This window comes from Microcebus murinus, chromosome 26, assembly GCF_040939455.1.
Source record: "Microcebus murinus isolate Inina chromosome 26, M.murinus_Inina_mat1.0, whole genome shotgun sequence".
Taxonomy (NCBI): domain Eukaryota; kingdom Metazoa; phylum Chordata; class Mammalia; order Primates; family Cheirogaleidae; genus Microcebus; species Microcebus murinus.
Genome location: NC_134129.1, coordinates 18,022,643 through 18,040,676, shown reverse-complemented (window position 1 = coordinate 18,040,676; position 18,034 = coordinate 18,022,643). Strand labels below are relative to the sequence as shown.

Here is an 18,034-nt window from a genome sequence, read left to right as displayed (position 1 = left end):
ATTATAAATTATATCTGGATGTAAATTTACATTTATAGTTAGAAATCGCTGCAATAGGGAAATTTTCATATACATATAAAAAAGTCAAATACAAGAATTTAAGTACTATTGAAAGAAATTATTTGCTAGCATTGACCTTGCTTTGCAAAAGTGGCATAAGATTTAGAAGTAACTATTTAGCGTAAAATGGGTAGATGCTTTATTAAGATACTTTAAAAATTACTTAACAGAAATTTTCAGAATTCCTTTTGCACAAGCCAATATTAAGTTTTATTTGTGTAATGCATTCAGCTCACCAAGTCATTTTGAAATTTTATTGTTTCCTGTCCTGACTCTTTAGAAGCCCTAATTTTGTCATCCACTGGCTATTCCGCATGTAATTTATTGTTTTTCTTTCTGTCCGCTATATTGCTATTATTGCTTTTCCTTAAAGCTCTAAGTGATTTCTGATCCCAACATATGGTTTCCGTCGTTACCGCTGACATTGAGACCATCTGTGCACTCTCCTCTTGAGCAAAAACAGCACTGAAGAGAGCAGCAACCCACTTCTGTGATTGTCATCCTGTATTTGCAAATTCCCTGACTACAACTCCTAACACGTGGTATAGGAAAGAGACAAAATTGCCACTAAGTAATTGTGTTCCTGTTCTATCATCATAGCGGTTGTTTGTTCAGGGCTTACAATCAATTGGAAGTGCGGTACATTTCTATACCTTCATCTGATCTCACAACAACCCAACCCAACAACCATTGCTATCCTTATTTTATAGGTGAAGGAATAGAGGCTGAGAGAGACTCAGGAATTTGTCTAAGGCTACCCAGCAGCCAGAGCTGAATGCATTACACAAATAAAACTTAATATTGGCTTGTGCAAAAGGAATTCTGAAGATTTCTGTCAAATAATTTTTAAAGTATCTTAATAAAGCATCTACCCATTTTATGCTAAATAGTTACTTCTAAATCTTATGCCACTTTTCCAAAGCAAGGTCAATGCTAGCAAATAATTTCTTTCAACAGTACTTAAATTCTTGTATTTGACTTTTTTTATATGTATATGAAAATTTCCCTATTGAGGCGATGAACCTGAACTCAAACATGGACTGCAGAACGATAATACTCTTGACCCTAAGATATCAATCAAATCCAAAGTTCAAGCCGCACTCTTGAAATCCCATGCCTTATTTCAGCCAAACGGGCAGAGAAATATCAGCGATATACATTTCTATGCAACCTGTGAGGCTGGTGTTTTGCTTCTCTACCTGAGACCTCTAACTTTTGAGTGTGACCAGAATGCAGCATTTGAAACACATCAGTGTTGCCAAGAAAAGAGCAGATATACCCCTTCTTCTGCTATTCACATTTTTGGTCTTAAAAAAATGCTTCTTGATCCGCCAGAAGGAAATACATGTGATTTTATTGGACTAAAACACATAAACTGTGATCAAAGGCAGTTCATACCTGCCTCGTTTGGCACTTAAGTAATCTGATTCAAATGTTCATTCTGCACCTTCTGCTTCTTTCCCTTTCGAGTATATATCAGTTATTAAATACAGAGCTCCTTGGCGAAATTTAACTTGTCCAAGCTCAGTCGAGTCTTCCCTCCTTTTGTTCTCTTTGAGGCAAAATGAGCGTGCTTGGGGGAGACCCCATAATATTTATTACCTGCAGGGGGGGACACGTTGGCCTGTGCTCACATCACACTTGGGCACCAAAACGGTGCAAGCGAAGAACATGAGGTATTTGTAGCAGTTGGTTTGCACGAGTGCAGGGAAGAGGGAAGACTCCCAGCTGATGGAGGCTTCCTTTTGAGTCCTGTGCCCAAGGTAATTCGGATAGCTCGTGTAGTTGTAGGGCAAATTCATGCAGAGTTCCACCGCAATTGGTTCACACAGACCTGATGAAAAAACACACACACAAAATAAACACACATTTTAAAAAAAAATTTCCGCAGGTAAAACCCACTTGTTCAAACTTTGTAAACTTGAAGTCTGTTTTACTCTCTTTAGAGTAGCTGAGACTAGAACGCAAGTAGTATATTAACTTTTTTCTTTTGTGGATTTCAAAAAATAAATAAATATATATTCGTTAGCGAAGTGGCCCTAGCAAACTGAGGTTCATTTCTGTCTACGTAGCTGTTAGCACGATGCCCAACATCATGCTTTAGTTAGAAAGCCCTTTCCCCCTTTTTTTTCCCCCTTAGCTCAACTTATCTGAAAATGACTCTCTCTCACCATGCCTTCTATTCACTTCAATTCGCCTTCTTTTTCTGATCTATTCAGTATGTCTAAAATAGCGTGGAGCCATTAAAAAAAATATATGAGTTTGTTTAAATAGGCAGTTAGGTAACTTCTGGCTGTGTTTTATTGTGGATCAATGGATTTGAAAAGAAAGCTACAGGATTTCATGGCAAGACGAGGCTAAGACCTGTTGGATACCGCTTGCCAAGGAGGTACAATCCAAGCCCCTTAGCTTGGAATTCCAGGCTGTTTCCCACTTCAAGCACAGCCTAATTTCCCAGCCTCGTTGCCTGTGACTGTCCCAGCAATGGTATCTCTGCTGCTGAAAATTCTGTTGTCTTTGCGATTTCCAGATATTGGAATTTGCACGTCTTTGTGCACGCTCTTTGCTCCTCTCTCATCTCTCTCTCTTTTCTTAACATGCTTGCCATCATGCCCCCAAACGCCACCATGATGCTAGCTGCCACCTGCCCCACAGCACACCTGCCTTGGCCTGGGGGACTCAGCACAACTACCTCTTCCAGAAAACCTTTCTGGCCAAGCCCTCCCTCTTCCCACGACTGCTCCCAGCGTGAGTCTCTTCTGATCGCCACTGCCACTCACGCACATTCCTGTCGTGTGCTCATTGCTCTCTGACGTTACTCTTTGTTTACTCACTCGCTTCCCCCCTACGCGATTCTGAGATTCTGGGGGGGAATCCGAGACTTTATCTCTTGGTCTCACAGTCTGCCCCCTAGCACAGTGCCAGAATAAAGAGGGAGGAAAAGAGGGAGAGAGATGGGTCAGGAACTGCCTCCCCTGGGCACTGCAGAGGTAAAAATGATGGAAAATAGAGTCCTTGCCATTAGGGGACTCCACGGTCTCTGTAGGTAAGAGGACGAGTGTGCTGGCAGCTATATTAGGATGTGAACAGGCTAGGGCAGAGTTTGCCACGGACTGGATGTTTGTGGTCCCCTCCTGCAATTCACACGTTGGAACCCCAGCCCCCAATATGATGGTATTTGGAGGTTGGGTCTTTGGGAGGTAATTAGCTTTTTTTTTTCTTTTTGAGACAGAGTGGCTCACAGCAACCTCAAACTCCTGGGCTCAAGCGATCCTCCTGCCTCAGCCTCCCGAGTAGCTAGGACTACAGGCATGCACCACCATGCCCGGCTAATTTTTTTTTTTTTCCTATTTTTAGTTGTTTGGCTAATTTCTTTCTACTTATATAGTAGAGACGGGGTCTCGCTCTTGCTCAGGCTGGTCTTGAACTCCTGACCTTGAGGGATCCTCCCGCCTCGGCCTCCCAGAGTGCTAGGATGACAGGCGTGAGCCACCGCGCCCGGCGGTAATCAGTTTTGGATGGGATCTAGATGAGGGTGGAGCCCCCAAGATGGGACTGAAAGAAGAGGGAGACTGAAGCTCTTGCTCTCGCTGTCATGCAAGGCCACAGCTAGAGGGTGCAGTCTGCACACCAGGAAGCAGACTGTCACCAGCGGCCAGACACCAAATTGCCAAAGACTCCACGCCTTATTAAGAGTGATTATTCAGGCCAGGTGGGGTGGCTCACGCCTGTCATCTTAGCACTCTGGGAGGCCGAGGCAGGAGGATCGCTTGAGGCCAGGAGTTTGAGGCCAGCCTGAGCAAGAGCGAGACCCCGTCTCTACCAAAAACAGAAAGAAGTTAAATGGACAGCTAAAAATATACAGAAAAAATGAGCCGGGCATGGTGGCACATGCCTGTGGTCCCAGCTACTCGGGAGGCTGAGGCAGGAGGATTGCTTGAGCCCAGGAGTTTGAGGTTGCTGTGAGCTAGGCTGACGCCATGGCACTCACTCTAGCCTGGGCGACAGAGTGAGACTCTGTCTCGGAAAAATAATAATAAAAAATAAAATGATTTTTCTTAAAAAAAGAGTGATGATTCAACTTAAATTTAATTATTTGGCTAAGAAGTGGTATTCATGCACGAAGATGAGCAATAAGGACCTGGGTGAGACAGTAAAAGAGCTCTGGGACTATTTCTTAATTTAAAAAAATTCTGAGGGTTCCACAGATAGTATATTTACAAGGAGCCTGGCGCTGGCCAGATGAAAAATATCGCGGACAGAATGTGACACGGCTCTCAGTTTCCCACGGACGATGCACACTGTAGAGTTGGAATAATCTCGAGGATGAGTCAGGGTGGAGAGAAGAGGGGCGGTTGGTTCAGTTTATCATTTCTTCTGCTTTCTAAAGGGGAAATGTTATGGACTAAATGCGTTCCTCCCAAATTCATACGCGGACATCCTAGTCCCCAGCATGGTGGCATTAGAAAGTGGGAACGTTGGGAGGTGCATGAATGGGATGAGTGACAGGAGCCCCAGGGAGCTCCTCTGCCTCTTTCCAGCATGCGAGAACACGGTGACAAGTCGGCCACCTGCAGCCCAGACCCTGACCAGGCAGGCACCTTGATCTTGGACTTCCAGCCCTCCAGAGCTGCAAGAAAAAAACGCCTGTGGTCCATCGGCCACCCACTCTTGGCCATAAACGCATTCACTTTATATTTAGCCTAAAATAATACCCTGAACTCATAAAACTGATCCATTCAGAAGGGGGAAAAAAATGGTAATTTGGTATAGCAAGGTAATTATGGTAATTTGTTATAGCAGCCTGAACCAAGACAAGGGGTAACATTTAAATAATTTGCTCTAAGATTACAAAAAAAAAAAAAATGCATGTTCCTCATAACAATAAAAACAATTCAAAGATGTGTAAAGTTCATCATTTCCCTGTTCCCCTTTCTCTCGCCTTCCCCCAAAGCCAGAGACAGCTTTGAAACCTCCCATGTCTTTCTCTGGAAGACAGACAAGCATTGGCATGCTTAGGGGTTTGTGTTTGCTTTTTTGCCAAAGTAGAATTATACTATTATACTGTTCCTATGACTCTTCAACTTGCTTTTGTTGCTTAATTATCATCTTACAAGTCAGTAAATGCAGTTCTAACTCTATGCTTTGTCCCTTAATTTCTTCCTTTTAAAAAAAAAATTTTTTTGACATTTTTTTTTTCTTAAGGCTGGTCAAGTGGCTAATTTCTTTACAATATGCTTATAATTTCACAAAAATGGAATCACTTATACAGATTTTTGATGTAGTCTTTTTTTTTCCCCTTGTATAACACATGCTTTCCCTTTCTCTCTCTTCCTTTACTACCTTATCAAAAGGTTTAACATTTTGTTGGTGTATTCCATTTATATGATTAATAGAACACCGCCTGTGGATAATTTTTTTTCTCTTTTGATATGTAGAGAATGTATCACTTTTGATTTGGAGTAAGATATAACTTTTAAGCGTTCCAGAGCCAAGGAAGATGAAAAGATTAAGTAACGATCACACATTATTCGGGGGATCTTTCTTGAATGCAGTAAGGTTGATCGGATCTTGTGTTTTTATTTTTTAATAAGGCATTCTTCACAGAGTGCTAAGGAAGATAAACTCTTGAGATATCTGTCGACCCCAAATCCTGTGATTTATGACATCAATAAACTTTTTTATCTTAGGCATTAAGGTCACTCATGACCCTGATTTGCAATGGCCACTAGGGGGCAGTCGCATCACAAACATGCAAGGGTGCTCCAATGCCACACAATGCTGTTTCCAACACGAGTTTGATGCCTTGCTCAGCACAACGTCCTGAACACAGATGGCGTTGAATAAGTATCTGTCAAAAAATAATCCTGATAGGGGTCGGGCGCCGTGGCTCACGCCTGCAATCCTAGCACTCTGGGAGGCCGAGGCGGGAGGATGGCTCGAGGTCAGGAGTTCAAAACCAGCCTGAGCAACAGCAAGACCCCCCCCTCTCTACTAAAAATAGAAAGAAATTAATTGGCCACCTAAAAATATATAGAAAAAAAATTAGCCGGGCATGGTGGTGCATGCCTGTAGTCTCAGCTACTGGGGAGGCTGAGGCAGGAGGATCGCTTGAGCCCAGGAGATTGAGGTTGCTGTGAGCTAGGCTGACGCCACGGCACTCACTCTAGCCCAGGCAACAGAGTGAGACTCTGTCTCAAAAAAAATAAAAAAAAGATCTTACAGGTACTGGGGTATGACTGGATGTGGTTGCTCAGGCTACTAAACTCTGTTCTTCGAAAAACTATGTATTATCATAGATTTGGTTTTTAGGCTTTTTTTTTTAAAAAAAAAAAGTAGGTACTTTTGGGAATCTAAAATAAGCCATGGACCTTCTCCACTGAAAACTACACGTAGGAACACGGAAACTTGGTCACATTGATTTCAGAGACGTCACACACCTCTGCAGCCTAGTCACCAACAGGGCAGGAGAGAAAGGACTCTCAGCCTTGGCCACACACCGCAGTCACCTGGGGGACTTACAAACGCTGGTGACCGCGTCTTCGGGGACCGTTGGAAAGTTACACGATACTTTATGGCACTGGGAGGACCAGTGTCTTCAAGGACTAGAATAACCCAGCAGCTCCAGCGGGAAGCTGGCTCCCCGGACAGAATCCCCACAGCCTCCAAGCTCACACTCCCCACTGGCGTCACACCACGGGAAGAGGGCGCTGCTCACCTGTGCTTGCCATGCTACTAATAATAATCTCATAATAATATCTATTCTATCTTATTTTATTTTTTTGAGACAGAGTCTCACTTTGCTGCCCGGGCTAGAGTGAGTGCCGTGGCGTCAGCCTCGCTCACAGCAACCTCCAACTCCTGGGCTCAAGCGATCCTCCTGCCTCAGCCTCCTGAGTAGCTGGGACTACAGGCATGCGCCACCACGCCCGGCTAATTTTATATATATATAATCATATATAATATATATTAATAATATAATTTATAATAATATATGTTATATATAATAATATATTATATAATAATATATAATTTATATATAATATATATAAAATATATATTTTTTAATATATATTTTTACTGGCCAATGAATTTCTTTCTATTTATAGTACAGACCTAATATATAATAATATATGTTATATACAATAATATATAATAATATATTATATATAGTAATATATAATTTATATATAAAATTTTATATATAATATATAAAATATATATATTTTTTAATACATATATTTACTGGCCAATGAATTTCTTTCTATTTATAGTACAGACCTAATATATAATAATATATGTTATATATAATAATATATAATATATAGTAATATATAATTTATATATAAAATTTTATATATAATATATATAAAATATATATTTTTTAATATATATTTTTACTGGCCAATGAATTTCTTTCTATTTATAGTACAGACCTAATATATAATAATATATGTTATATATAATAATATATAATATATAGTAATATATAATTTATATATAAAATTTTATATATAATATATATAAAATATATGTTTTTTAATATATATTTTTACTGGCCAATGAATTTCTTTCTATTTATAGTAGAGACAGGGTCTCGCTCTTGCTTAGGCTGGTCTCCAACTCCTGACCTTGAGCGATCCTCCCACCTCGGCCTCCCAGAGTGCTGGGATTCCGGGCGTGAGCCACCCCGCTCAGACAGTCATACTAATCTCTGATCATGGTAAACCTCATCCAATGATCACTCGCATTTTCGAGCGTGGGAAGAGTTTTCTGAAAGGACATGCTACTTGCTCATCTTTGCAGAGAACCAAGCACACATGCCCGTGAAGTTCTTTGAAAGCACAGGAGTAAAAACCTTGACCTTCAAGTGGAAGCTAGGCACATGCACTGTTTTTGATAACACAGGAGGAAAGAAGGACCAGTGCCTAGCTCAGTGCCTGGCACTCAGAAGAGGGCACGCTCAAATATTTTCTGACCTGCGGAAAGAACCTAGCAAGAATATACACCGCGTTTCCCCAAAAATAAGACAGGGTCTTATATTTATTTTCCCTCAAGAAGACACCCTAGGCCGGGCGCGGTGGCTCACTCCTGTAATCCTAGCTCTCTGGGAGGCCGAGGCGGGAGGATCGCTCGAGGTCAGGAGTTCGAAACCAGCCTGAGCAAGAGCGAGACCCCGTCTCTACTATAAATAGAAAGAAATTAATTGGCCAACTAATATATATACAAAAAAAAAAAAAATGAGCCAGGCATGGTGGCGCATGCCTGTAGTCCCAGCTACTTGGGAGGCTGAGGCAGGAGGATCGCTTGAGCCCAGGAGTTGGAGGTTGCTGTGAGCGAGGCTGACGCCACAGCACTCACTCTAGCCTGGGCAACACAGTGAGACTCTGTCTCAAAAAAAAAAAAAAGAAGAAGACACCCTAGGGCTTATTTTCAGGGCATGTGTTATTTTTTTTTTTAAGTGCGGTACAACAATCTCCATTGATTCCAATAGAGTTAAGTCGCCTTCTTCTGGAACATCATCATCACTCTCCAAACCCCAAATCCCATCCTGAATGTCTTGCGACTCTATTTCCTTTATAGCCACCGGCCCCGATCTCTCCTGTGGAGCACTAGAGCTCTCACGGGGCAGATGAGAAGGGCTGCTCGTGGTCTTTCCTGCTCCTCAAGGACATGCATGGGTTGTGCAGATGCGCTGCGCAGCCACACCCATCACTAGGGCTTATTTTCATAGCCACGCCCACCACTAGGGCTGATTTTCATAGCCACGCCCACCACTAGGGCTTATTTTTATAGCCACGCCCACCACCAGGGCTTATTTTCATGGCCATGCCCATCACCAGGGCTTATTTTCATAGCCACGCCCATCACTAGGGCTGATTTTCGGGGTAGGGCTTCTATTGTGCACATGCTTAGACATCCTGCTAGGGCTTGTTTTATGGATAGGGCTTATTTTTGGGGAAACACAATATAATGAATGGGGAAGCTGTCGAAACAGTAAGATGCCAGGGAAACTGAATATATTTAAAGAACATAAAGAGAAAACCAATGTAGTATAGACAGACGAGTGGGAAGATGACAGTATTTTCTTCCACACTGAAAAATTATCTCCAGGATTCTAGGAGTATGTCTCCCTTTGGTGCTTCTGCCAATGCTAGAATATCGTGCACACACCATAAATACTGGTTGACTGTATGAGCCACAGTAACGCAGTTGCCCTCCCTAAACTTCTTTTTTTGACAGGTGACAATATATTTAAAAAAAATTTTTTTTTGAGACAGAGCCTCACTCTGTTGCCCAGTCTAGAGTGAGTGTTGTGGCGTCAGCCTAGCTCACAGCAACTTCCAACTCCTGGGCTCAAGCGATCCTCCTGCCTCAGCCTCCCAAGTAGCTGGGACTACAGGCACATGCCCAGCTAATTTTTTCCATATATTTTTAGTTGGCCAATTAATTTCTTTCTATTTTTAGTAGAGACAGGGTCTCGCTCTTGCTCAGGCTGGTTTCGAACTCCTGACGTTGAGCGATCCTCCCGCCTCGGCCTCCCAGAGTGCTAGGATGACAGGCGTGAGCCACCGCACCCAGCCTTATTTTTAAATTTTAAATTCTGAAATATTTCAACAATGGAGAAAATAGGATAGCATACACCCCGTTATTCCTTACTCAAATTGGACACAGGCTAACGCCACCCTTTCTGGTGTTTTGAGTCTAATAGTAAGTGCCATTCCATGTCAAACTACCCTCAAAATTTTAATAATAAACACATGTCTTTGGGATGACACTGTTACTGTTCAAAATGATTCAGCCCAAGGAGCAAGTGAAGTAAAGAAATAGTTCTGAAAATGTTCCCCACTGGATTAAGAGATGAACAAAATGAAACAATGGAAAAAATAGCCCCAGAATATCTACCTTTTCATTTGTATATATATATGAATATGCATATATTAGAAAGAGAAATATCTATATACTTAAATCAGTTTAAAGGGAGTAAAATGGCAGTTTGTGTGTGGTTTTTTTGTGGTCAGACCAGTACCTCCTGTTTTTTTGTTTTTTGGTTTTTTTTGAGACAGAGTCTCGCTTTGTTGCCCAGGCTAGAGTGAATGCCATGGCCTCAGCCTAGCTCACAGCAACCTCAGACTCCTGGGCTCAAGTGATCCTCCCGAATAGCTGGGACTACAGGCATGCACCACCGCACCCAGCTGATTTTTTTCTATTTTTAGTTGTTTGGAGAATTTCTTTCTATTTATAGTAGAGGTGGGGGTCTCACTCTTGCTCAGGCTGGTCTCGAACTCCTGACCTTGAGCGATCCTCCCGCCTCGGCCTCCCAGAGTGCTAGGATGACAGGCGTGAGCCACCACACTGGCCCCTCCTGTTCTTTCATATGAGAGATGGGCTTTGTGTTTTTAGCCATGAAAACCAAAGTCCCATCAGTCTGGGGTTTTAATTGCCCAGACCCTCTTCCCCGCCCCCAGACTCCCTGACAGTGAGAGGGGCGCTCCTATAAGCTCTCCACTGACCCAGAAAAGTCACCAGGTAAAACCAGGACCTGAAAACTGCAGAGGGCTTAAGGATCTGAGCCCGTCAGCCTCCCAGCTTCCAACGGCCTTCCACTGAGAACACGTGTGTTACCGAGTGGCATTCTCCAGCCAAATGCAAGCTGACTGACCTGCTTCTGAAGTTCTAGCCCCAAGCTGAAGGTGGGACAGAAAGTTCATTAGAAAAGGTGAAAGAGCCAGGCATGGTGGAGCATGCCTGTAGTCCCAGCTACTCGGGAGGCTGAGGCAGGAGGATCGCTTGAGCCCAGGAGTTAGAGGCTGCAGTGAGCTATGACAGACACCACCACTGCCCTCCAGCCTGGGTGACAGAGAGAAACCCCACCTCTAAAAAAAAAAAAATAAATTTTAAATGTGAAAGAAATAAGCATAATATCAAAGCAGAGCCCCAGGAGTAAGAAATCACTACTAGAAATCAGTCATTGGGGATTTTCTGACTCATTTAAAATTCCCTCTGGGGGGGTCTATACAGTGTTCTTTCACTTCTGCCCGTTCTGTTTTCCTCGAATAATTCCTCCTCCTGAAAGCCAATCTAGAGGCACCTGCTTACAGCATTTGGAGCTGTCACATTGCCACCAAAACTCATCAGCGTTCCTCTAAAGGGGAGAATAAATGTCATTAAAAGAACAGACCGCCAACGTTTTATGTGGCTGTTGCAATGAACTTCCACATTTGCTTCTTGGATAAAGTTTCCGATTTTTGAAGCCGTGCTTTGAAAAGGAAGAAAGCCAGCATCCTGCCTGCAGATGGACCCAAGGAAATAATAAATACGGAAGCGAATGTCGAGTGGAACGTGATGGTAAGGACATCAAGCAATGTGGATTTATAGAGCCCAGCCACCATGACACATTTGTTTCTGATTTAAGTTGATTAAGACCACTTTGTTTCTTTTTCTGCTACCACATGCAACCTTTAAGAAAGAAAAAGAAGACAGGGGATACTTTTTTTTTTTTTTTGCAGGGATTCCAGACTTCAGCATTGCAATGTCAATGCAGAAGAAAAACACCGAACGCATGTCCTGCCAGGGGGACTGCACCTGTCAGCTGTGGTACTTACTACAGTTGCTCAGACTGTTGTTCTGCGCACAGAGAGAGCTGCCACCACATGAATCAAGGCAGGAGCTGTGGAGGCATCTTTGGTCTCCTTCCTGACATGGGGTCTGACCTAGAGAGGGGAGGAAAGGAAAGATGATGGCATTGATCATCTGCAAATCCCTCACCCTAAGATCTAAAACATAGCAGCGTCTGGTGGAGCTGAGAAATGACACAACTCTAATTTCCTTTCAATTTCTGCAAAAAAATGTCAAGCACATGTTGGAGAGGTGCTTTCCGGATTCATTTTCCTGGCAACTAAATACAATCCGGGTATTCTAAAGTAGGAAGGAAGGAATAAGAGACCAACCACACTTAAAAACAAAACAAACAAAAACAAACAAACAAAAAAAAACAACAGGTGGTTGTTGGTTTGGTTTTAATGGAAAAAATAGTGCTTTCTGTTTACATGGCCACCTATAGTTGATTACAAAATAAAATTCAAGTGGTTTGAGGGAGTGAGAGCCATATAAAGATCTTGGGATTCCGGATATTACATTGAATTAACATTTAATCAAGTTTCATTTAATTTGACTCCTTTTCTCCCAACTGTAGTCTTCCTTCTAGGGCAAATGGTTTTCTTAATAATAAAGAGGGCATCAACAGCCACACAATAGGGTTACTCCATCATGATACAAGTCTTCTGCAGCTGTTATCCATATTTTCGGTATATCCTTGGAAAGTGTCATTGGCCTAGCTGTGACGACTTGAGAGCCAGGTTTCTTGTTTCCAAGCAAATGACAACAGTAACATCAGCGTTTGCTCTAATGGCTTTTCCTTAAGGTACATGGAGAGGAAACTGCTTTTCCCATTGATTTTCTGGTCATTTGTAGATTAAATGGATAAGGAAATAAATCACTGCCCATTGTCTCCCTCTCTCTCTCTCTCTTACCCATTACGGTCAATTACTTTCAGACATGTCATCTGAAATCTAGACACTCCTACAAGGCACTTTTAAATATAAATAACAGTATGTGGGTATGCATACTCTTTCTTATCTATAATTCTAAGATAATGTTTATAATACTGGACTCTTTTTCCTTTCGAGTAACACTAATGTGCAGCATAATATATCACAGCTTTGCAGAAAAGCTACGCCCTTTTTTCCTTCTTTTTTTAAATTTTATTTCTTTTTATTCTTTATTATTTCTTTCTTTCTTTTTTTTTTTTTCTGTTCATGCCACACACTAAACTTTTCTCTTTGTGGCAGCTTTCCCCCACAGAACAGTCACCTGAGTCAGCCATGCCGTTTAGGTGTTTCACCCCAACCCTTCGCCCTAAGCAGGGGTCCTCAAACTTTTTAATCAGGGGGCCCGGGTCACTGTCCCCCAGACCGTTGGACAGTGCGCACTGCGGGCCCGGGACGAGTCGGCTGCACAGCAGGACAGGCAGCGGCGGCAAAAACATCTAGGGGACCGGGTAAATGTCCTCGGCGGGCCGCGTGTGGCCTTCGGGCCGCAGTTTGAGGACACCTGCCCTGAGGGGATGGTTTCTCTGCAGAAGTTGCTTGAGAATGGTATTTGCAACAAGAAAGGGTTTCCTGGCTCGCTGGGGCCGTGAGGGCCACCCTGCCGGGCCATCTGGAATTATGCATGCCGGAGTCCTACTAAAGCACCCGGCAACTTCAGACCTTTCGCTTTATTTCCAAGGAAAGGCCCGCCATCCTAAAGGAAGGTTCCAGAAGCAGCAGGCCGCACTCACTGTTGCTGCAGTTTTCCTCGTCACTCCCGTCCTTGCAGTCCTCGTCTCCGTCACACTGGAAGGCGCTGGGGACACACTGTCCGTTCCTGCACTCCACCAGCCCCTGGCTGTGACAGGCTGGGAGGGAGACACGGCAATGACAGTCACTCGGCGAGCTCCTCCTCAGGCTGCCCGTCCCGCAGACGACACCTGCTTACCAGCCTCCACCGAGAAACAGTGTTCTGCACACACACACTCACACACACACACACACACACTCACACACACTCACACTCACACACACTCACACACACTCACACTCACACACACTCACACACAGTCACACACACACGCACACTCACACACACACACACACTCACACACACAGTCACACACACACTCACACACACTCACACACACAGTCACACTCACACTCACACTCACACACACTCACACACACTCACACTCACACACACTCACACACAGTCACACACACACGCACACTCACACACACACACACACTCACACACACAGTCACACACACACTCACACACACTCACACACACAGTCACACACACACTCACACACACTCACACACACACACAGTCACACACACACTCACACACACACACTCTCACACACTCACACACACAGTCACACACACACTCACACACACTCACACACACACACTCACACACACTCACACACACACACACTCACACACACTCACACACACTCACACACACACACTCACACACACACGCACACACACACACTCACACACACTCACACACACACTCACACACACTCACACACACACACACTCACACGCACACTCACACACACACACACTCTCACTCACACACTCACACACACACTCACACACACACTGACACACACACTGACACACTCACACACACACTGACACACACACACTGACACACACTCACACACACACTGACACACACACACACTGACACACACACTCACACACACACACTGACACACACACACACACTCACACACACAGACACACAGACACACACTGACACACTCACACACACACTGACACACACACACACACTCACACACACTGACACACACACACTCACACACACTCTCACACACACACTCACACACACACACTCACACACACTCACACACACACTGACACACACACACTGACACACACACACACTGACACACACTCACACACACACTCACACACACACACTCACACACACACACTCACACACACTCACACACACACTGACACACACACACTGACACACACACACACTGACACACACTCACACACACACTCACACACACACACACTCACACACACACACACTGACACACACTCACACACACACACTGACACACACACACTCACACACACACACAGACACACATACACACACTGACACACTCACACACACACTGACACACACTGACACACACTCACACACACTGACACACACACACTCACACACACTCACACACACTCTCACACACACACTCACACACACACACTCACACACACTCACACACACACTGACACACACACACTCACACACACACACTGACACACACACACTCACACACACTCACACACACAGACACACACTCACACACACACTCACACACACTGACACACACACACTCACACACACTGACACACACACACACTGACACACTCACACAAACTCACACACACTCACACTCACACACACTCACACACACACTCACACACACACCCACACACTCAGGTGTGTTGTCATTCTTTCTTTTTTTTTTCGATTCTAAACATTTTGGAAAAGGAGAGTTTTCTTTCTAGAACTTTCCTTGCCTCATTAAATAGCATTGACTAAAAATTAATTTTTTCGAGAACTGCATGATTGTTTTTTTTAATTTTTATTTTTTTTCGTTTTTGTTTTTGTTTTCTTTCAAACTCACACTACACCATTTTATTTATTTATTTATTTATTTATTTATTTATTATTTTTTATTATATTTTTCATTTTTGTTTATTTTTTTTTAACTCACACTATACCATTTTATTTATTTATTTCTTTGAGACGGAGTCTCACTCTGTTGCCCAGGCTAGAGTGAGTGCCATGGCGTCAGCCTCGCTCACAGCAACCTCCAACTCCTGGGCTCAAGCGATCCTCCTGCCTCAGCCTCCCCAGTAGCTGGGACTACAGGCATGCGCCACCATGCCCGGCTAATTTTTTTTTTCTATATATTTTTAGTTGGCCAATTTTAATTTCTTTCTATTTTTTTTTAGTAGAAATGGGGTCTTGCTCTTGCTCAGGCTGGTCTCGAACTTTTGACCTTGAGCCATCCTCCTGCCTCGGCCTCCCAGAGTCCTGGGATTACAGGCGTGAGCCACCCGCGCCCGGCCTGCATGATTGTTATTAACGAGAATAGTAGTGCTGCTGATAAAATCTACAATTCATAAAGTGCTTATTGGTATATGGCAAGAGCTGTGCTAGGTGCACTGTGCTTACAACCTCAAATCCTCATAAAAATCTTGCAAAGTAGATATTGTCGTGTTTATTGTAAAGTTGAGAAAACTGAAGTTTAGAGAGTTTACGGCCTGTCTCAAAATCACGTGTAATCCAGATATTTCTGCTGGCCTGTTAAGAGGTATGGCCAGAATGTGAAGGCAAGCTTTTCTGACTCCAAGCCCAAATATTTCATTCTATATCTATCTGACCTAATGAGCCAAAAAAAAAAAAAATATATATATATATATATATATATATATATGGCAAAGAACTCACATAGCACCCAATACACAATAAACACTTTATTTCAAAACTTGTCTGTAGCATCTGATATTTAAAAAGGATGGTCTAGTGTGTCCACTAACTTTCCAATTCCCATAGGTTCTCTAAATTCTATGCCTACTGCCTTTTAGGGCATTAGAAACCCATGCATCACGTGACCTCAGCCTCCCCTGAGTGACTCTCAATATTACCACCCCCTGTTCTTGAATCAAGGCCCCACACCAGAAAGGTTATGCTTCAGTGTGCTCAAGATCCACGAAGATGCAGTCCACTCTTCCACTGTGTCCACTGAGCAAGGACTCAGGTGACATTTCAGTTCAAATTCAGAGAATTGGAGAGCTAGTCGTTCATTGTATTTGTTCGACTTTTCAGACGACTTTTCTAACGTCAAAGAGCCACTATGTAATCCACATATTTCTGCTGGCCTCAAATGATAAGCCAATCAAATAGTCAATCTCATAATTTTTCTTTACTACTAGAGGGCAAAAGATGAAATAAAAAGTTTAATTCGTTCCAATGTGCATAAAATATATCCCCATAACGCTTTCAGCTCAATCTGGACTCTCTTTGAAAACCTTACTGCTTCTGTTCAATCATTTTTATTATTCCCTACTACCGTGTTTCCCCGAAAATAAGACAGGGTCTTATATTTATTTTTCCTCAAGAAGACACCCTTGGGCTCATTTTCAGGGGATGTGTTTTTTTGTTTTGTTTTGTTTTGTTTTTTTAAGGATGGTTCAACCATCTACATTGGTTCAAATAGAGTGAAGTCGTCTCCTTCTGGAACATCATCCTCACTCTCTAAACCCCGAATCCCATCCTGAATGTCTTGCGACTCTGTTTCCTTTAGAACCACTGGCCCCGATCTCTCCTGTGGAGCACTAGAGCTCTCACGGGGCGGATGAGAAGGGCTGCTCGTGTTCTTTCCCGCTCTGACGACACGCATGGGTTGTGCAGATGCGCTGCGCAGCCACGCCCCTCACTAGGGCTGATTTTCATAGCCACGCCCCTCACTAGGGCTGATTTTCATAGCCACGCCCACCACTAGGGCTGATTTTCATAGCCACGCCCACCACTAGGGCTGATTTTCATAGCCACGCCCATCACTAGGGCTGATTTTCATAGCCACGCCCACCACTAGGGCTGATTTTCATAGCCACGCCCACCACTAGGGCTGATTTTCATAGCCACGCCCATCACTAGGGTTTATTTTCGGGGTGGGGCTTCTATTGCCCACATGCTTAGACATCCTGCTGGGGCTTACTTTATGGGAAGGCCTTATTTTTGGGGAAACACGGTAGGAATGCTATATTTTCTAGGGAGAAAAAAGGGTGAATAGCCATAGTTGTTATTAATTTGGTAACGTAAAAACTAGCTGAACATTTCCATTCACCCCAGAAACACAATCGGCTATAAAATTATGCTTAATTATCACACACTTCCTTTGTAGCTCTGTGAGCATTAAATAAAGGCTCTCTTCTCTTTGCAAATCCTCTCCATGTTCCTCATGACCACAGAGGGTCCCTGAGAACATACCTGGAGGCTCCTACCAGGGAGCTCAGCTACTTATATATTGTTTCCAGAAGAAAACCCCCGGCCTCAGGAAAGAGCGACACCTTTGATGAAGTTACAGAAGCATCAAGGTGATCCAAGGAGTCATGAGAGAGAAAACAGACACCCACGTGGCCACATCGGCCAAATTAAGCTTGGGGTTTTGGGGATCGAGGCCTGGCAGGTGGACACACAGCACTGATATTGTCATCACGCCACTCAATTAGGCTAGAACCAAAGTATAAGGGTGCTGTTAATGTGTGTGTGTGTATATATATATATATATATATATATATATATATATTTT

At 43.3% G+C, this 18,034-nt stretch overlaps 1 protein-coding gene across 1 annotated transcript in view; it reads right to left on the bottom strand.

Annotated features, from left to right (window-relative positions):
* CORIN (corin, serine peptidase) overlaps window positions 1-18,034 on the bottom strand; it is a 196,483-nt gene that overhangs the window by 55,125 nt on the left and 123,324 nt on the right. Inside the window, exons 9-11 of the mRNA XM_075997867.1 lie at window positions 13,403-13,519; window positions 11,667-11,774; window positions 1,663-1,894 (exon numbers count right to left, since the gene is read on the bottom strand). Coding sequence (XP_075853982.1) covers window positions 1,663-1,894; window positions 11,667-11,774; window positions 13,403-13,519 — 457 coding nt within the window. The remainder of the gene's footprint in view (window positions 1-1,662; window positions 1,895-11,666; window positions 11,775-13,402; window positions 13,520-18,034) is intronic.